We start from the raw sequence: 19,974 nt of genomic DNA, 5'->3' as shown, positions 1-19,974 counted from the left end.
AGTTACACCAGAGACCACAGCTGTGGCTGCGACCCGTTTTGATGTGAGTGCTCCCTCAGGTACGGGCCCGTGTGTGTGTCTCTGCGCACATCGGTGTCTGTATGTCTGTTGTGCGTGTGTGCCTCGGTGACATCCACTCCCGGCCTGTCTGGGACAGTAAGGCTCCCTTCCCCCTTGGAGCAGGGACCTGGTCCTTGGACTGGGGAAAGCACAGGAGGATGGAGGCAAGGGTGCAAGAGGGGTCTAGCTGTCCTGTCAGCAGTGCCCCATCTTGAAGAGGAAGGAGTGGAGGAGGCCGAGGAGGGAGGTGTGTGGGGCCCCGGGCAGGCTTCCTGGCATGTGCCCTTGCCGTGGTCTGGCCTGGGTGGGACAGCCGCTAGGAGCCTGGTGCACTTTCCTTTACGGGGCCAGCCACCTGCGGGAGCTCCTCGGGCTGCAGGTGGCTGTCAGTGCACACGGGCATCTCCCTCAGTGAGGAGGGCAAGGGACAGCCATGGAATCTGTGGGGAAAGGGAGCCTCAGGGTCCGGACTCCGTTGCCTCTGCTGAGAGTCGGGGTGGAGGTTGGCCCCACACCGTCCAGCGTAGGTCTGGGTCCTGGGACCTTGGGCTTAGGAGGGCAGCGTCTGTGCCTGTCATGGGGGCTCAGGACTCCCACCCACACACCTGGGTGCCCTACCTGAGCGGAGCGGCCGTGCTGGGGCCCCTCGCAGCAGCCTGCTCAGCCGGGAAGCCCAGGGGTCCGGCTCGAAGTTCTGGGCTCAGACTAGGGGCTGCAGAGCAAAGAAGAACACAGTCATCCTGGGCTGTATGCTCAGCTGCAGCCTCCCTGCCACGGCCTCAGTGTTCATGTCCTCCTCAACCTCATATGTTGAAATCCTAACCCCAAGGTGATGGTATTAGGAGGAGAGGCCTTCAGGAGGTGATCTGGTCCTGAGGGTGGAGCCCTTATAAAAGAGACCTCAGAGAGCAGCCTCCCCCCTTCCACCCTGCAAGGACACAGCAAGAAGGCGACATCTGCAGCCTGCAGGAGGGCACTTACCAGACACCCAGCCTGCCGGCGCCTTGTCCTTGGACTTCTCAACGTCCAGAACTGTGAGAAATAAACATCTGTGGTCCTTAACCTACCCAGCCTGTGGTCTACTTGTTGCCTCAGCCCAAACAGACTAAGAGGCACCCAGAGGCACACACCAAGCCTCGCCCCCGATGAGGGGTGCAGCCCAGGCGGGGCACACAGGGCAGGCTCCCCCAGTGCACCCGGCCTCCTGGGAGACGGAATGCTGATGGTCCCGGAAAGGCTTAGCCTGGAGGAGATTCTAAAGAAACTCGGTTCTCTTTGGGATTCTGGAAGGACAGCCTCAGGGAGCTCCCAGGGGAACAAACTGACGCATAGAGCCAGCAACCCAGAGGGACTCCTGGGTGGGGCCCCTGAACACTCTCCACTTGGAGCCTGTCAGACCACAATGACAAGGGGCTTTTGGTCTAGGGGGTGCTGGGGTGCGTTCTGTGTTTCCCTCCTGGTAGAACTGGGCTTGGCTACTGTCTACAAGATACCCCCAAGGGAGGTGCATTCAGAGCTGTTTTAAGACTAGAAGGTTAGAAAAGGCCTCAGCCAGACAGAGCAGAGCCTGGGGAAGCCCACAAGGATCCTTGAAGGAAGGGCTCAGGGGAGGCAGACTCCAAAATGGGTGAAACAGAACTAGGAGGCAGCCAGGGGGTCGAGCCTGGCCTCACCTCTGCTACTAATTTAGCTTTGTGATCTTTAGTTAGTTGCTTACCCTCTCTGAGCCTTAAATTGAGAAAAGACAAGTCCTGTTTACCTCTCAGACTACAGAAGTACCAGATACGAAACTTCTGAGGATGCGTTAAACACCAGCAGCTTGGGGCCCAGGGAATCAAAGCCCCCTGCGCCCCCCAGGCTTCCCCTGGAGCCTACCTGCCATGCTGCTCAGGGCGTGATGCTGGCTTTCAGCCTGCCCTTCAGATGGTGCTGCAAACAGGGTCTCCATCCCAGACAGCCTGCCACCCAGACAGCCATAGGTCAAAGCCTGCCTCCCAGGCAGAGGACCCTGCCTCCAGCCCCTTCAGCTGCTCTGGGGAGGCCATGCCAGCTGAGTTAGCATGTCTGGGGGCCAGCATCTCTCTCCTGACTCGGCCCTCACCTTAAGGAGGTGTCTTTTCCATCATAGTGGTCCCTTGGCCTCTCACACTGGGCTTCTGTGAGGTCGAAGGAGGCTGTGGAAGCCACGTTCTGAGGAGAGATGAGAGGCAGGGGTTACCACGGCCATCCCTGCTTTCCCCTGTGGGGCCTCTGTCCTGTGCCCGTCCGCCCACTGTCTGGTACCTCTGCCACCGCCCTCTCATCCCAGGACAGGCTCCGGCAGCTGTCCCCCAAGGCCCCATGGCAGCTGTGCCGGCGGCTCAAGCTGGGCTGTGGAGAGAAGGCGGTGAGGCCACACCAGCCTTGTTAAGGCCTGTGTCTACAGAGGCTCCCAGGGCAGGTGCTAGGCTGGACCAAGGAGCCCACGGGGAAGCGGGAGCCAAGGAGCGACTTCCAGGGAACCCAGGAGGAGGAAGGGGGCCCACCCCGTCCTGGGTGAGGGCAGAAGCTGTGAAGTGGCCCCAGGGAGCCAGACTGTTGTGGCGGGGAGCGTGTCCACCACAACGCCAGGGTGCCAGGCCCTGTGCCTTCCGAGGCCTCCAGCGGTCCTGTGGAGGGAGCTGCAGCAGAAGGAATCTCTGGGCACTTACCTTCCTACCCCGCGGCAGGAGCTGCTACTTAAGCTCCTCCGAAGATCCCTCCGTGGTGGGGGTACCCTTTGCATCCTTACCCCTACGGCCCCGGCTGCGCGCTCCAGGGAGACAGTGGTGGCCAAGGTTATGTGCGGCCCAACAGGGACGTCTGGCTGCGGGTCCCTTGTCCCAGCCAGCTGTGCTCCAGGCCACCAGCTTCCTGAGAAACTCTGCTGGAGGGAGGCTGGCCCACTGCCAACTCTCTCGGGCTGCAGCCCCTTCACCTGTTGCAGCAGCTTCTGGTCCATCTTGGGGAGAGGAGAAGGGGGGCAGGTCAGGGTTCCCGTGGTCTCTGTGTCCCAGCCCCTCCTCCCCACGGCGCTCCCACCCAGAGGGAGCCCCTGCCTCCTCGTTTTTCAGCTCTTCCTGCTTTGGCTCAAGAGACTTCCCTCTCGTCCCAGGCCACAGGGTGCCCTAGCTCACCAGGAGGTGGGGGTGACAGGACACCGTAGCTGGCAAGGGAAGAGCAGCGCTCTCCTGAAGGGTCAGGTGCGGGCTCAGTGCCTGCGGATAAGCCAACTCTCGGGCTAAGACCAGGATCGCTGCCACCATCGGTCCCCAGGCCCCTGCCTCCTAGGACACCCAGCTTCTGCTCACCCTCACCTTCCTCTGAAGCTGGGCAAACCTCTCTTCCTGGGCAGCCAGCAGCTTTTCAAAGTCCTGGTGTCTGCAGAGCAGCAACTCCACGTCTGCCACTGAGTGCTGGGGAGAAGGCAGCTAGGGTGAGGCCCGGCTCCTGGGGGCACAGAGAGCCTTCCCCTCACCCTCCACAGCCTGGCCCAGGGGTCAGTGAGCAGAGGAGCCATGGGATCCGCCCTTGGTTGTGGCTGTCAGTGCAGCTGGCTAAGGGGCAGGGCCCCAGCTCACCCCGAAGTTGGGGTCCAGCAGGAGGCCCTCCCGGGAGGCCAGCCAGGCCTCGGCCTGATCCATCCCCTGCCACAGCTTCCGCAGATGCCAGCTCTCCTCACAGCATCCCTGGCGCAGGACCCAGGCCTCCTCGAGCGCCTGCAGCCGCCCTTCCAGCTCCTGCAGACACTGGGTCACCTGGTGGGAGGGCGCCGTGGGTGGGATGCTCAGCCAGAGCGCCCGTTAGGGCGGGGCTAGAGTGCCCAGGAGAGGTGTCGGGGAAGACCCTGAGGCCTGGACCGTCCTCTTCTCTGCCCTCTCTCCCCACCTCTTTCCTGGCTTTCCCCTTCTGCTGGGGGTTCCGAAGCCCTGGGTAACTGGGCTCTGTGCCCAGCTCAGCCCCAGACTCATCTCAGTGCTCATACTTCCAAGGACATGAAGTGGCTATTGTCCACCAGCTGCTGCCCTTCCTGCCGTACATTCTGGGCTTGAAGGCAGTGCTCCTTGATGTCTCGCCCCAGCTCCTCATGCTGCTCCAGGAGCTGCTCAGCTCTAGTCACATCCCCAGCCAGCTCCTCTGAAGACACCATCACCTGCTTCTCCTGAGCCCATGCTCTGTGGGCAGGGAGTGGAAGCTGCTGTCAGGGCCAGGAGCCCTGTGGGGTGGGGAGGGGGGTGGAGCAGGGCAGGAGCTGCACAAGGGGCTGAGGACTGTAGCTCCCCAGAGAGCTGGGGTGACCCTGCAGGGGAGAGCTAAGCCAACAGCCGGGGAGGACCCACTTACAGCAGTTCCCGACAGCGTCCGAGGAAGGCGTGGCCCTGGGCAGCCTGTTCCAGCTGCTGACCCCGCTCCTGGGCCTTCACATTCAGGCTGGCCCAGGCTTTCTGCACCTCAGCCAGCTGCTTGGCCAGGCCCTCCTGAGCCTCGGGGTGTAGCTGGCCCAGCCGGCAGGCCTCAGTTGGCACCTGTGCCACCTCCTTCTCCACGGCTGTCAGTTCCCTCTGCCGCCAGAACACATGATCAGGCCTCACCCCCCGGCACCTGATGCCTGCTCCTCTTCAGGGAGCACCCAGTCCCTCTGGGGAGCTGGTTCTGCTTCCAGACTGCTCCACAACCTGGGAGGCAGGCCCTCCCGTCCCCCCGCCTTCAGGGAGGGGCTGAGACGGGCAGGCCGTGGCATGTGGATCCTCACCTCCAGGCATCTGTGCTGTTGCTGCAGGGTCTGCACCGACGACAGGCTGTGGCCACAGGCATCTCCTGCCATCAGGCTGGCCTTCTCCTGCATCCAGCCCCGGAGCTCGGCTGCCACCTGCTCAAAGCCGCGGACCTCCCGGGCTGCAGCCAGGTTCTGGGAGAGAAGGGAGGGCCTGCTCTGGCCACGGTCCTCTCTTCCTGGAGACATGGCCTCCTGGGCTACCTCCTTTTATTTTTTCCTTATTTTTCAAAATTGTTTACTTATTTTTAAATTAAAGTATAGTTGGTGTACAATATTATATAGGTTATAGGTGTACAATGTAGTAGTTTACAATTTATAAAGGTTATACTCCATTTATACTTATTATAAAATATTGGCTATTTCTCAGTGTTGTGCAGTATATACTTGTAGCTTATTTTGTACCTAATAGTTTGTACCTCTCAGTCCCTCACCCGTGTCTTGCCCCTCTTCCCTTCCCTCTCCCCCTGGTAACCAACAAGTCCACGGGGATTGGTGACTCTTCCATGAGCACCAGGTGCAGAAAATGTCCTAGATGTGGCAGCCACTCAGTGAATGTGTGATGTTGCTGATGACACGTGGTGGGGCCCCAGGGGACATTCTGTGAGGAGAGGGTCTTCAGTGCATACTTATGAGGAAGGCAGAGGTGGAGACTCGGAAGCAGGCGGGAATGGGTCCATGTGAGGGAGGAAGTTGGTTTGGGGGATCTGGTTGAGGAGAAGAGGGTCTGCTCAGGAGGCTGCCCAGTCAGGACTCTCAGAGACAGCCTCCCTGGGCTGCAGGCTCTGGCAGGGGCTCAGGGATCTGGGCTGCTTTTCTAGAAACAGCTCTGGCTGAGAGCTAAGGTGATAGGGGAACACTGAGGATTTCCTTGGCGTACAGATCCACTCAGAGCATGAGGATGAGACCTCACCCAGTGAGCTTGTGTGGTGAAGGAGACACCAAAGAGGCATGTGTCTTAATGAAACTGAAGCCTGCTTCAGTTTAGCTGGGGGTTTAGAGGGGGTCAGATGTTGGCCAGACATGCTCTTTCTCCCTGGAGGTGTCAACTGCACAAGGAGGAAACCAAGTTGGTACAAAGACTCAGAGGGGGCTGGAGGTGGAAGATTTTGAGCCTCTTGATCTGCTTGGCACTGGGAGTTAGAGGCAGACACCTCCCTCCACTCACCCACCCACACCCAAACCCAACTGAACTGGTGGGTCTGCTGTCCCTGGCCCAGACAGAAGGCACAGATGTCCCCACCCCTTGGCTGCCCCTGGTCTGGTCTGGAGGCACCCACCTGTGTGCGGGCTTTCAGTGCCCTGTCCAGCCTCTCCCAAGTGGCCTCGACGCGGCTCCGGTGCACTTGAATCTGGGGAGAGCACCTGGGGGCTGCTCGTTCCAAGGAGCCTGCCCGCTCCCGCAAGGCCTGCACCCTGGCCTGCCCCAGGCTCTGGACTTCCTTTCTGAAAGCATCAAACTTCTGTTCCAGCACCTGCAGGGTGTAGGGCCAGGGAGGGTCACTCTGGAGGTGTGGTATCCTGCAGCTCCCAACGCTGACGAAGGGCTTGGCAGAATCGGCCACTTTTGACGTCCTGAGGCTCTGCCTCAAGAACTGTAGGGATCTGCCCAGAGGCCCCCACTTCCCATCTGCTCCCCCCTCACCCTCCCTCTTTGCCCTTGTGATCCACTGTCCTCCAGGTTCACTCAGGAGTGACTCACCTTGACGGCCTCCAGGTCCTGCCCATAGTCCTGGGACTCAGCAGAGGCCACTTTGCTGGCCAGCCAGGCGTCCAGGAGCAGGGCTTCCCGCTCCAGTTGGTGGAGCTGCAGCTGCTCCCGCAGGCCTTGCCCCCTGCACTCTGCTCTCTGCAGCAGCCCCGAGTGGGCCTCCCTCACTGCGCGCATCTGGGCAAGCACCTTAGGGCTGCGGCAGGAAGGACAACCCATTAGAGCGCTTCCTCTCCAGGCTAGATCAGCCTTCTGCCTCTGTAGGGACAGGAGGGGCCCTGCCTCTCCTCCCTATTTGGTCCTGGCAACGACCCACCTTTCTGAGTTCGGCCTGCTCTCAAGGAGGGCAGCTCTCTGCTGCAGCCTCTCGATGCGAGGACTGAATGCCTCCAACTTTCTCCTGGTGGTGTCCAGCCTCCGCAGAAAGGCTTGAGTGGCCTCGGCACTCTGGCCCATCTCCTCCGTGTCCAGGACACAGCCCTGCTCTTCCAGCCAGGATTCTGCCTCCAGGAGCTGGGGTGACAAAGGGGACAGTTTTCCCTGGGTGATACCCTCCAGGGCTCTCAACTTTGAGTTCATGACCTTGAGATTTAGAGCAGTGAGTGGTTCTCAGCCTGGCTGACTGGGATCACCTGAGAGCCTCAACAACTCCCTATGCCTGGCTCTCCCCCCATAAGATTCTGATCTGGTCTGGAAGGGAGCCTGGGTAGCAATCAGCATTTCTCCAGGGTTCCAGGTAATTCTCACGTAAAGCATTGACTAAGAATCACTGGTTTAGAAGAAACAGAAAAGCAAAACCAACCCAAATCCGGGGGGCTGTTTTCTGGGAAACAAGCTGAAGGAAACGACTCAGTGGGGGTGACAGAAAACACACAGAGAGCCTGGAGCCCCAGCCGGGGGTTACCCTCCAGGCCTGCCTACACCTTGGGTGTTCTCCTGCCCGGCCCCACCTCACCCCTCACCTCTGTCAGGAACTGCTGGGCCTCCTGAGCCTCCTGCAGCCTCCGCCGCCTCTGTGCAGCCTCTGCCCGCAGGCGGCCCACGGCATCCTCCAGCTGCTGCACCCGGGCAGCCACGTCGCGGGCGGCAAAGTGCCCAGCCTGCACCAGCTTGCGCCCTGTGCCCAGCACCGCCTGGGTCAGAGCCTCGTGGCTGCTCATCTCACTCTCCAGGTTCTGCAGAGACAGGACCGGGGATGCTCCTGGGTGCTCCTCAGGGGACCCAGAGCTGTGTTTGAAACCTCGTGGGATCCCACAGACGTCCCCAAAGAGAACCTTGTCCTTGTGACCAGCAAAGAATCTAAGGCCCCAAAAGCCTTTTGGAGGCAGGAAGCTCCCAGCACCAGTGGCGGATGGAGGATGGCCCCACCCTTCCTAACGGGCCCACACCTGGTGCTTCTCTTGCAGGTGCCGCACGGTGCTCAGGCTCTGGCCGCAGTCTCGTGAGGCAGCCAGGGGCAGCTTCTCCCGCACCCAGGCCAGCTCCTCATCAGCGTCCCTGAAGAACTGCAGGAGGAGGCTCCGGGCCTCCAGGGCTGTCCTGCGCTCCCGCAGGGGCTCCCTCAGGCCCTCGAACCTGCAGCAGTGGAGGGCGGGACCAGGGTGGGGGACCCTGGTCGTCACTATGATGGCCAGACTGTGACCCACCCTGTGCCCCTCATCATGGGCTGGCTGGGGGAGGCCCTGGGGAGATGAGTGAGGGGCAGGGAGGAGGGATGGATCTACCTCTGAAGCAGCCGCTGGAACTGCTCTTCCAAGTCTTGGGTGAGGCTGGGGCTTTCCCGCACAAAGGCCTGGGCCTGGCCCAGCAGGGCCTGTGCCCGACCGGCCTGCCTGTCCACTGCTGCCTCCAGCTCTCCCTGTGCCCCTAGGAGCTCGTCCAGCCCAGGCTGGTCCAGGCCCCCGATGGGGGCCCTCAGCTTGACCTCCACGGGCTCCAGCCAGCTCTCCAGTTCCTCCACACTCCGCCGCAGACGCTGGGCCTGAGGCAGAATGTGAGGTGGGGGCATGCAGGGGAGAGGCCTAGAGCTGCATCTAGCCTGCTCTGTAGCCCACAACCTCACCTCACAGGTCTCCTGTAGCTTGACTGCCTTCCTCTGGCAGTTGGCCTGCAGCTCCTCCCAAAGCTTTCTCAGCTCCTGCAGGTGCTCCTGGATGGTCTCTGAGGCCGGGTGGCCTTCCTGCAGCAGCCTCTGCCCCTCCTATAGTCACAACATGGCACACACCTCATGGAGTCAGGACTGCTGGTATCAGGGCCCTTGTGTTGGCTCCAACTATCAGCCCCATGGCTGCAGTCTGTGTGCTAGCTGTGTGATTCTCAGGCAAGTTCCTTAACCTCTCTGAGCTCATTTTTCTTAGCCACATAATGGAGACAATAGTGGTTATTTTGTTTAAACGAGAGAAAACATTTCAAATACTTATATTAGACTGAGGGGGCCTGGGGTCAGGGCCTACCCTTTGTAGGTGGAAGAGGGTAAATAAAAAAGGTGCTGTACTTTGACTCCTGCACCCACAGGACTTCTGGCTGGGCCCTGACTCTCTGTCTTTCCAAGAGAGTTTTCAAAACCATCACATCAAAACACTATCTTTGAAATTCTTGAAAAGGCACCATTTTTGGAGAGGGTGCCCCAGGGAAGCCTCTGTGACTCACTACCCTTTGGTGCTTAGTACAGCGTCTGTATACAGAAAGCATTCACTGAGACTTCGCCATCCACTGAGACTTCGCCATCCACTGCTGTGGTTCAGAGCCAGTTGCCAGGGCTCTGTGGGGTTGCCCTGCTCTGGCCAGTAAGCCTGGCCCGGGCCCCCAGGGCCTCACCGTCTGCAGCCTTTGTTGGTGGTGTACACCCGCATCCAGCTCGGCCTGGAGATTCTGCTGCTTCCGCCACTGTGCCTGCAGCCCGGCTGGGTCCCGCCAGCCCTCTTCCAGGGCCACCAGGTTCTTCTCCCTCAGCCATGTGGCCACCTGGGCACACAGGGAGGACCAGGCTCTGCTGCCTAGGGTGCTTGTCCACCTCACCTCTGGGCTGCCCCGGGGAAGGGTGGCTTTTTCCTGGGGCAACTCCTTCCCCACCAAGCACAACCACTCCCCACTCCAACCAAGGAGAACCTCGTAGAAATCCTGCAGGAAAGCCTGCAGCTGCCTGAGCTCCTCCAGCTGGCGGTGACGGGTCCTGGCTCGCTCCAGGAGTGCCTCTTTCCTGCCGGAAGGAGGGTGTCAGGGGCCTCAGGTCTTTTCACTGGGACCTGGAGCTGCTACGGGGATGAGTGTGCACACATACACACATGCGTGCACATGCGTGCCCTTCCAGCCCTTCTTGTGGATCAATATACCCTGAGTCTGGGCTTTCCTTTGTTTCTTTAATTTTTTTTTTTTTAGGTGGGGGGAGGTAATTGGGTTTACTTATTTCGAGGAGTTACTGGGGGTTGAACCCAGGACCTCACGCAAGACCATGCATGCTAAGCATACGCTCTACCGCTTGATCTATACCCCACCCCTGGGCTTTCCTTTGAAATAGAGACACACCCTACTTCCCCTCTTCATTAGTGCCTGTTATGGGCTGAATTGTGTCCCCGCAGATTCTTAGGTTGAAGTCCGAATCCTCAGTATGTCAGAATGTGACTGTTTTTGAAGATAAGGTCTTTAAAGAAGTAATTAAGTTAAAATGAGGTCATTAGGTTGGGCCCTAATCTGATACAATGGGTGTCCTTATAAGAAGGGATTAGCACACAGGCACACACACACAGGGACAGACCGTGTGAAGGCAAGGAGTGAGGCCTCAGGAGAAACCAGCGCTGCTGACATCTTGATCTTGGGATTTCTAGCCTCCAGAATTATGAGAAATAAACTTCTCTTGTTTAAGCCACCCAGTCTGCGATATTTTGTTATGGCAGCCCTAGCAAACTAATTCAGTGTCTACATCACTTTTTTGATCAGACACTGCTATTAGTGCGACTTCGTTGGGATGTATTTGTAAGTGTGCGTGTGTGTATATTTGTACTGATTTATATGTGTGTGTACTTCTGTACAAATATAGTAAGTCCATTGCCATATGCGCAAAAATAGACATCAGAAGTGAGATCTATTAAAGAGGAAAAGAAGTTCTAACACCCCTCACCCTCACCCCACCAGGGTGCACACACACCTCCCACCAGTGTAGCCCCGACGCTGGCGTTAGTGGGAATGCTTGTGTCCTCCTGCTGGGGCTGCCAAAGGGGGCTGGGGGCAGGGGAGATGCAGAGTCTTGATGGAATGAAAATGGCTTCAGAGGATGCCAGGAGCCTGAGAGGGAGGGGGTAGGGTGGCACTGTCCTGGGGGGCAGCCAGGTCTGCCAGGAACTACCTAAGGGGACTAGGGGGAGGGAGTGTTGACAGAGACCAGCACACCAACGTTTGCCATCTGTCAGTCAAAGACCTCAGGTAGCCAGGTGGGGTCCACCTGCAGGGAAGAGGAGGGGGTGGCCTCCAGGGCTCCAGCACAGGAGCCACAAGCATTGTGGGCCTTGGTGGGCTCTCTGGGAAGGAGGGAGACCCCTGCCAATCTGAGATCTAGCTTTTGGCCAAATATGCCTTGGTCTGAGGGGCTGGACGGGGCAGCTGAACCAGATGGGATTTTACGAGGGAAAAAGGCAGAGCTCATAGCTACGCCAGCTTCAGTTACATGAGCATAAGAAATCTGCCAAGTGACTGTCAGGCACTGCGTCAGGACATCAAGGGTCCCTTTCCCATCCTCACCACAACCCTAAGAGGCAGGTACTGTTACCCTCTCATGGTAGACATGAGACTCCATGAGAAATTTGCCACAAGTCCCACCATGGGTGGGCAGCACAGAAACTCAGCTGTCTAACGACTGTGCTCTGGTATCGCCATCCCATGAGGTCATCTCTCTCTCAGTTTCTCACTATATGCTGCTCTGTAAAAGTCCCTTTTATCTTAGCTGGGTGACCATGTGCTGTGTGACTCAGCAGGCTGACACACTGCAGGGCCAGGAGTGGTGGGGTCCTGGCATCCAACCTCAGCACCCGGAAAATGCTGGGAGCCCAGGCTAACAGGCAGAAGAGCCGGGCAAGAGCCAGACATTCGTGCCAGCCCACCCACCACCCCTTAGCCCCAGAGCCGCTGTACCTCAGGAGCATGGCCTGGCACCGGCCCAGGGCGCCCTGGGCCTCGGGCCGTCCACCCTGGAGCAGGCTGCGGGTGGCGGCCTCCAGCGCGCTGATCTTGTCGGCCCGTGCCTCCAGCTCCCGTTCGTGCATCTTGTGTTTCCACAGCAGGGTCTCCACGTTGGCCGGGGTGTCCTGGGGATTGATGCTGTCCACAGGGCTGCCCCTCCTCCTCCCAAGCTATCTGCTTTCCCACCTAAACCATCTGATCAAACACATCCCCCGAATCCCTCCAGGCCGTATCTGGCTTTAGGGCAGTGATTCTCAACCAAGCATGGGTCAAGAGTCAGAATTTCCAGAGCAGGTGGAGCTTCTCCACATAACAGGGACACCCCCTCCTCTGCACTCCCAGTAAGGCTACGTCAGCACAGGGCGAGTCAGCCCTGATTATTCTCTGAGCGCCCTCATGGGTCAGGCCCTCCTGCCACAGAGCTTGGGACGGTGGTGGGAAAAACAAACATCTGGGTGTAAGGAAGTAAGAAGGGCAGAGGTGAGAAGCATGTTGGGAAGGAGGCAAGAATGTGTCCAGGGCCACACACTCACCCTCCAAGCTCCCACGGCACCTCCTGGTGCACAACCGTCACCAGTGATGGATGGGTAAGCAACTGCTTGTGGTTGAGGGCTGGGAGATGCCCTTGGCCTGGGAGCTCAGGCAGCACTGTCTGCCTTGATCTCTAATGCTGCTCTTGCAAACCCTCCCTCACTCTTGCTGGGCACCTACCCCTAGACCCTCACTGGCTGGGCAGTCTTCCTGGCTGCAGAGCCAATGTTCCATCTGCTCCACAGAGCTCAGAACTAGCTGTTGAAAAAGAAAAGGAAAAAGGCAAGAGGAAGTGAGCAGAGGGTTCAGGGAGAGTGAGCCTGTTGGGGTTCCCAGTGGGGAAACCAGGCTGCTGGGGCCTGGCTTAACAGAACGAGCCCACTGCAGGAAGACTTGCAGCGCACGAGCTGAGTGGTGCGTGGTAGGTGGTGGGAAAAGCCCCTGGTACAGCAGTCTCTCTGGCTTTGGCTTTGACCAGGGGCAGTGGGTTTAGCATAGGCCTCACGGGTGGAGTTGGGATGAAGGCTGCCTACCTGCAGCTCCAAAGCCTGCTGCAGCTGGAGCTGGTGCTCCTGCCAGGCCCGTTCCAGGCTGTTCAGCTCCTGGTCTAAACCAGCCAGGGCCTGGCGGATGTCGGGGGTGGCTGGGTGCCCGGTGGCAAGCAGTTGCTGCCCGGTGCTTCGGGCCAGGCTGATGCTGTCTGTTCGGGAGTCCAGCTCGGCCTGTAAGAGGACTGGGCTCAGATCCCAGAGGCTGAGGCTCCCTGAGTGGGAGGGAAGAGGCCCAGTGGGAAGGAGGAGAGGTGGGGAAGACAGCTGAGGGGGTTAGGGTGGAAGAGGTGAAAGGCAGAGGCAGCTGATACAGAAAGAACCCAAGAGAAAATTGGGATCACAGCAAAGGGGAGGCCAGGGAGGATGTGAGATCCCAAGAAAGGCCCCGGGGCCTGGGCTGTTCACCTTGCACTCCTGCTGTTCCTGCAGCATGTGCTGGACCTCCGCAAGGCTGCGTGGGGTGCTTCGGGCATCCATGTCAGCTCGCAGCCTCTGGGCCCAGACCAGCAATTCCTGCAGCATTGCCTGCAGCTTCTGAGCTTGGTGCAAGGCATCCAGCGAGTCCTTCCTGTCCACCAGGGTCATTAGCTAGTCCCAGGGCCTCCGAGCCCCTCTTTCCCCCTGTGCCCACAGGTGCCTTCTCTCCCTGAATCCCCTCAGCCAAAGAAGGGGCCCATGGGCTGGGAATTAATATGGTGACAATACAGATGGTTATTGGAAGGACAGAGGAAGACTCTTAGGGGCAGTCTGGGGACTAGGCTGCTGCAGGGGACGGGTCCACGAGGGCAGTGAGGGAAAGAGGCCCCAGGGCTTGTACCGCTTCTGGGCCCTGCTCCGGAGCTGCCACCAGCTGTCCATCATCTCCTGCTGCTTGAGGCTGAGGTTGTGGGCTGCCCCAGGGCTTCTCTGGCAGAGACGGCCCACCTCACGCTCTAGGGGCTGTGTGGGAAGCTAGGGTCAGGGGCTGGGGCAGGGAGGCAGGTTGTGCTCAGGGGAGCCCCAGCTGCAGGAGGCCCCAGCCTGTGGTGTGCAGCTGAGTGGATCTGGCTGGCTCTTGAGGTCCTGACCCCCACCCTGCCGCCACATGCCTGCCCAGGGTCCCACAGCGGAAGTCCCCCTGGGCCCGGGCCCACCTCCGCACCCAGCTGCACACCTCCACTTGTTCCTGGATGAGGCCCATTTCCTGCTCCACCTGCTTGTGTTTCCACATCAGCCTCTGCACACCATCTAGATGTTTCCCGTAGTCCAGGGTCTGGACCAGGGTGGCCTGGAGAGGAATGGGGTGTTACCAGTGGCCTTTGCTTCAGCTCCTCCCTCATGGCAGATGGGTCACTGGCAACAGGGTTTCTGTGTGGGAAGCAAGCGCCCAGCCTGATTCCCTTCTCAGTGTCCTCCGTGGGCTGGAGCAGGACGCTGACCCTGACCAGAGGGCCCTTCCTTTTGTGAAGGGGGAAGATTCCCAGGAGGGACTTGAGCTGGAGTTAGTACCCTCCACCGGTGGTGCCTCCACATGCATTGTCTCACTTGCTCTCATTCCTTTGCGAGGACTGTGCACGGACTGGCCTGGCTGAGGCAGGAACCAGAGGGGCGGTAGGAACAGCTGGCAAGAGCCCTTTGCGTGCCCAGAACAGGGCACCACCTGCTTCCTGGGGGGCTTCTCAGGCTGCAGACCACTCTTCCACTCCGGCCTCTGCCAGCACCTAGGCCATGTTTCTCTGTGGCTGCTGACACAATCCCTGGGCAAACCTCCTGTGGGTTCTGGCTTTGCTCAGGGACAACAGAGGAAACAGTATGTGGTGGGGGGGTCCTCTGGCCTCTGGACACAGTGCTTCTGAGGGAGAAAGGAGCCAGGTGGGCCAGCCTCCGAGCATGCAATGGGGGCTTCTAGGTCCAGAGTTGACCCCGAGAGCTCCTGGAAGACCCCCTGATGGCCCCCTGGCGGGACGTGCCTCCCAGTACCCAGCTGGAGAGGCGGATGAGGGGAGAGATGCAGAGACTCAGGCGGCACTGGCTCCCGGGCTGAACCGGCTTTTCCATCGCTTACCTTCTCCCTAATCAGCTCAGTGATGTCACCTAGCTTTTGGGACAATGCATGTATCTCCAGAGCCCCTTCAAGCTGCTGCTGGTACCGGAGCAGGTTGCCATGGAAACTGTTCCACCTGGCAGAGAGGGTGTAAGGCTGAGTCTGAGGTGGCCCTCCAGCCCGTCTCCAGCCCCGTCTCCAGCCCCTCTGCTTCCGGCTCAGAGACTGGCCTGCTGTTGAGCTGGTGTCGCCGCTGGCAGATGGTCTTGACTTGCTCGGGGTCCCGGTTCTTGAGCTGTAGTGACAAGTCGTTGATAATCCTGATGCGGGCGTCATCCACCGTGTCCTGTGGGGGGTGCAGGGTGAGGGCATTGGCAGCACCCACTCTGAGACCCTTCTCTGCACTGCAGTCAGCACTTGGAGGGTTTGCTTGGTCCCAGAAGAGCATGAGGAATAACATGTCTGGGGAGTGGAGGCAGCTGCTGCTTCAGCTGTGGACAGCCCACCCCATGCCGGGTGCAGTGAGGAAGATCCACTTGGGGATTGTAGCCCCAGGGCTGTCTCTAAGGCTGGAAAAAATGCTCCCCAGGTCAGGACCAGGCAGGAGGGAGAAGGCAGGCATGCACAGAGGAACAGAAGCTTTTAAAGTTGTAATGAAGCTTCTCAGGATAAGAAAAGCAAAGAATGTGTAGAAGGAAATGGTGAGTGCCAGCCCCCTGGGGTTTGGGTGTCCCCACCCCTGGGAGTCACCGGGCCTCGGCTGCCACTGCTTAGACACTGGGTGGGGCTCCTGGGTACATGGGGAGGGGGTCTGTGGCACTGGGTGGGATGGCAGGCATCCTTCCGCTGTAAAAGCATCTTGCATTGGTCTACGTTTTCACAGCACTTCCCAATAGGTGTCTCAGACGAGGTGGGCAGGGAAGGGGGTTGCTCTCTCTTACAGAAGCCAGAGCAGAGCTCAGAGGCTAACATGGTGAACTTATGGCACAGGCAGGACTCAAGCCCAGCTCCTCAAGTGTATCTAATGCTCTTCTTACTACGGCATCTGGCACAGTGGCTGCGAAATTCCACCATTAGCAAAGGCTATCTTAGATCAGAGCATTGCAGCTTTTAAAAAGTCATACATACTTACCTCAGGGGGTGAAGTTGGCGTGTTTAGGCTCTAACATTTGATTCTGAAACATTTACCCAATTTCTTTCCTCTATACCTTATAAGGAAAATAGATTTTTGGATTGTGTGTCTGGGGCAGGGGGGTGAGCAGGTGCTGAGGTGCTGAACGAGCAGCTGCAGTTTTTTGATTGTCCACTATGCCCAGACGTGTGTGTTCCTTATTTTAAAATTTTGAAATAATTGCAGATGCACATGAAATTGCAAAAGTAGTACAGAGAAGTCCCATGTCGCCTTCACCCAGCTACCAACGATGGTTAACATCCTATGTAACTGCAGTACAATATGAAAACCAGGACACTGAGTTTAGTACAAATGTTAACTAAACTACAGACTTCATTCAGACTTCATCAGTTTCTACATGCACACATCTGTGTATGTGGGTAGCATAGTTCTAGGCAGTTTTATTATATATACAGATTCGTGTAACCACCACCATCACACATACAGGCTCCCTTACCTATGAGGTAAGCAGTAGCCCCATTTTAAAGATGAAGAAACTGAGGCTCAGAGAGGTGAGGGCACCTGCCTAAGCATGTGCAGGTTGTAAGCGCAAAGCCAACACGAGAGTTCACATCTGGCCCCAGAGCCCGTGCTCGGTCACTGCTCTGAGCTGCATTTCCCAATGCGGGGATGCACTGGCCTACCTCTCCCCAGCGGGGCCCCCTTACCCCGGCCCAGACTCCTGGCAACTTGTGGAGCTGCCTGCGGAGCTGCAGACAGTGCTCAAGGTCCTGGCCCAGGTCGCCGATGTCCACCGTCACCTCCTGTGGAGGCCAAGTGTCTGGAAGGCTGCACTCTGAGCATCCGGGCCCAGGTGCACCCAGCCCTCAGGCACCCAGCTGCTGGGGCAGTGTAGGGGCAGGTGGAGGCTTTGGGAACTTCTTGCTGGGGCTCCCTCCTATCAGGCAGGGAGCTGCAGGCCTGGGGCTCCCTCCCCAACCTGTCAGCCCCACAGCCCCACCCTGGCTCTGTCCTTGTTCAGCTGGGTCTCACCATCTCCTGGATCCAGGCCTCTGCACCATCTACTCTCTGCAGGAATTCCAAGAAGTTCCGCTTGTCCTCTAGGTCCCGGCCCCGGAGAGCCACCGTCTGTCTCAGCTTCTCCCAGTGCTCCTGCAACTCCCGCAGCTTCTGGGAGACCTCTCCCGCCCAAGGGTGGCTTTGTGCCAGGAGAGCCTCGCCCTCCTGGGAAGAGAGGGGACACCAAGAGATCTTGCCTGTCACCCTTTCTCTTGCTTGCTTTTTCTCCGTCACAGGCTCCCAGGCTCCCCCCCCCCCCCCCCCCCCCCCCCCGCCTCAGACCTTTCCCTTTGGCCATCCTAGAGTCTTCCCTCTGGGGCAGGGTGGGGCTAAGGGCCTGGCTGTTACCTTGGCAACAGAGGTTATGACCTCTTCATGGGCCTGGACCTCAGCCTCAAAGGCCTGGTGTTTCGGCAGGTGCCTCAAGTTATCTTTCAAGTCCCCAGGAGGGACTGGCTCTTTTAGCCACTGGATTCGCTCCTGGATCCAGTCCTCAGCCTGGCAGGGGTGGGGACATGAATCTCATGATGCTGATGCTGCCTCAGTTCAGAGACATCCCCCACGCCTGCCCTCAGCCATGCCCAGGTAGCTGACTGCTGGGCTGGGCAGTGTCTGGTAAATGAGATTCAATGGTTTGAGCCCAGGAAGACACCCCCAGGCCCAGCTGGTCCCCCAGCCACAGGAAAGGGCTGAGCAGGGACCTTGGGTGGGATCTCATTTTGGAGGTGCAGCTTGCCTGTCCTAGGTTCCTAGACTGCTCTGCTCCCCCTCAGCACCTATGTTCTGGCTCTTCAAGAGCTTAGGAAGCAGAGGGGTCTCCACACACAGGGTCTTCAAATCAAATGTTCTGGGCTCCAGTATGGCCTCTGGGAAAGTCATTTAACTCTCCAAACTTCAGTGTCCTTATCACAGGGCTGTGGTGAGGCCTGAATGAGCCCTTGAAGGCGAACATCATTTGCAAACTGTAAAATGTGCCCAGGTGGAAGGCACTGGGCTGGGGTGGCCTTCTGACCTGGGTGGTGGCCCTGGTGAAGGCAGCCATCAGCAGGGAGGTGTGCAGGGTGTGTCCCCGGATCTCCGCCAGCTTCTTCACCATAGCCCGGTGCTCCAGCACTGTGTGGAGCATGTCCTGCGTCCTGGGGCCCCCGAGCATCTTTGCCTGCTCACACAGAGCTGCCTCCTGTGGGCAGGGTGGTGGGACGGGGGACACAGCCCACTGTTTACCATACAGGGGAGGCTGGAGCAGGGGCTGGCCCTGAGGAAAGCCCTGCCCTCAGCCCTGCGTGACATAGGGCTGCCCAGTCCTCCCAGCACTACCCCCCAGCTCCCCAGTGACCATGTGATATGCAACCAACTGGCCTCTGTGTCCCTGCAGTGTGATTCACCCCATCCCAGGCCCTCCTCTTGTACCACACGCCCAACTCTGCACAGTCAGCCCCAACCAGGCTCCCCTAGCCCCACAGGCCACCCCCAGACATAAGCTTTACCTGTGGGTTCACACCAAGCACCCTGCATACCCCATTCAGAACTCTCCAAATTTCCCAGACTCCCACCACCCACCTCTGACCACATGCAGGACTCCCCGGACCCATTACCTTCTCATCCTGGGCCATCAGCACCTTCTGGAAGGTCTTATGCTTGCTGATCAACTTCTCCACCTCTTCCACTGAGCTCCCCAGGGCACTGGTTTTCAGGATGACCTGGATCAGCCCACAGAAAAGTCAAAGGGGCCATCAGGGACTATCCAGACAACCAGCCCCCCTCCCCATTTGCAGCCATCTGGGCTGAGGCAGTGAACAGCCCCTGGGCTCTGAATCAGGGAAAAAACCAGAAGCCCCAGGAAGCAAGAGAGCGAGTGAGGGGGAGGGGAGAGAGGGAGGAGAGGGCCCTCTAGGAGGCAGGTATGCCTATTCCAGGATGAGGGCACCTGCCTCCCAGGCTGTGAGGATCTGGTCCAGGTGGCCGCACTTTCTGAGGAAGAGCTGCTCCTGGTGCACGGCCTGCAGCCTCTCTTGCTTTTGCTCCCAGGCCTGGAACACCTGCTCTCGCTTGTCCCTCAGGGCTCGCAGCCCTTCCTGGACCTGGGGATGGGCAGTGGGGGAAGCCTGCGCTCAGGAGAGCCACGTGGACCAGACAGAAGTGGATGCTGAGGGAAGCCTCTGAGAAGAGGCTGGTGTGGCACAGCGGGGCAGGGTGTGAGCACAGTTGTCAGGCGCAGGCTTGGCCAGGATAGGCTGAGGGGGCACCAGACAAGGGGGCCCACCTCCTTGCCGGATGTCCCGGCAGCCAGAAGCGCCTGCTGGCCCAGCTGGGCGGCGCGCTGGTACAGCTCCTCCTGGGCCTCCAGCTCTGCCCGAAGCTGGTGGTGGGTGCTGAGTTTTAGCAGGCTGCTGCTGGGCTCCTGGGAGCTCTCCTCCACCTGCAGCTCCTGCCACATGCTGGTCACCCAAGAGGTGTAGTCCTGCACCTGGATCCCAGGGAGACAGAGGGAGAGAGTGGGGTGCAGGCTGGGATGGGCTGGGTGGCAGAGAACAAGGCTCTGAGGCACCACGACAGCCCACGTGGATCCACGCACGTACTGGAGTGGCCCCAAGGCGTCCCAGGTCAGAGCCACAGGTGAGGGCCCTGGGTCACCTGGTTCCCTTGCTGCCATCCAACTCAGTGCTCCCAGGTCCACTAAACTTCCACAGGTGCCAAGACCAGCCTCCTCCTCACCCACACCGAGACTTCTCTCCATTCTTTACTTTCACTGCCTTTCTTGCTTAGAAGTTCTTCTCCTGCCTTCCATCCCTTCCAAGTGCACACATTCATCTAGGGCCGAGGCCTTCTTTGCCTCATGAAGCCTTCCCTGGCCCCGACTTGACTTGTCCTCTGAATCTCCAGTTCAACACTCACAAGTGGCCTTCTACCGATTTGTGTGCAAACGCATGTTAGAGCTGGAAG

The 19,974-nt window shown here is 59.0% G+C and overlaps 1 protein-coding gene across 1 annotated transcript in view; it reads right to left on the bottom strand.

Annotated features, from left to right (window-relative positions):
- Positions 1 to 1,357: 1,357 nt before the first annotated feature.
- SPTBN5 (spectrin beta, non-erythrocytic 5) overlaps positions 1,358 to 19,974 on the bottom strand; it is a 45,054-nt gene continuing 26,437 nt past the window's right edge. The window contains 35 exon segments of the mRNA XM_072962167.1: positions 1,358 to 1,449; positions 1,936 to 2,018; positions 2,162 to 2,250; positions 2,344 to 2,430; positions 2,751 to 2,825; positions 2,900 to 3,040; positions 3,390 to 3,494; positions 3,660 to 3,836; positions 4,064 to 4,253; positions 4,423 to 4,640; positions 4,832 to 4,987; positions 6,133 to 6,327; positions 6,555 to 6,759; positions 6,880 to 7,076; positions 7,526 to 7,738; positions 7,952 to 8,138; positions 8,288 to 8,544; positions 8,626 to 8,763; positions 9,381 to 9,527; positions 9,672 to 9,762; positions 11,688 to 11,860; positions 12,447 to 12,524; positions 12,800 to 12,988; positions 13,223 to 13,385; positions 13,635 to 13,756; positions 13,971 to 14,084; positions 14,862 to 14,976; positions 15,071 to 15,186; positions 16,680 to 16,775; positions 17,005 to 17,196; positions 17,380 to 17,529; positions 18,044 to 18,211; positions 18,627 to 18,731; positions 18,963 to 19,112; positions 19,295 to 19,498. Coding sequence (XP_072818268.1) covers positions 1,358 to 1,449; positions 1,936 to 2,018; positions 2,162 to 2,250; positions 2,344 to 2,430; positions 2,751 to 2,825; positions 2,900 to 3,040; positions 3,390 to 3,494; positions 3,660 to 3,836; positions 4,064 to 4,253; positions 4,423 to 4,640; positions 4,832 to 4,987; positions 6,133 to 6,327; positions 6,555 to 6,759; positions 6,880 to 7,076; positions 7,526 to 7,738; positions 7,952 to 8,138; positions 8,288 to 8,544; positions 8,626 to 8,763; positions 9,381 to 9,527; positions 9,672 to 9,762; positions 11,688 to 11,860; positions 12,447 to 12,524; positions 12,800 to 12,988; positions 13,223 to 13,385; positions 13,635 to 13,756; positions 13,971 to 14,084; positions 14,862 to 14,976; positions 15,071 to 15,186; positions 16,680 to 16,775; positions 17,005 to 17,196; positions 17,380 to 17,529; positions 18,044 to 18,211; positions 18,627 to 18,731; positions 18,963 to 19,112; positions 19,295 to 19,498 — 5,178 coding nt within the window.

The sequence above is a fragment of the Vicugna pacos genome, chromosome 6, assembly GCF_048564905.1.
Source record: "Vicugna pacos chromosome 6, VicPac4, whole genome shotgun sequence".
In the NCBI taxonomy this organism is placed as follows: Eukaryota; Metazoa; Chordata; class Mammalia; order Artiodactyla; family Camelidae; genus Vicugna; species Vicugna pacos.
This window is presented reverse-complemented; position numbering and strand designations above follow the sequence as displayed.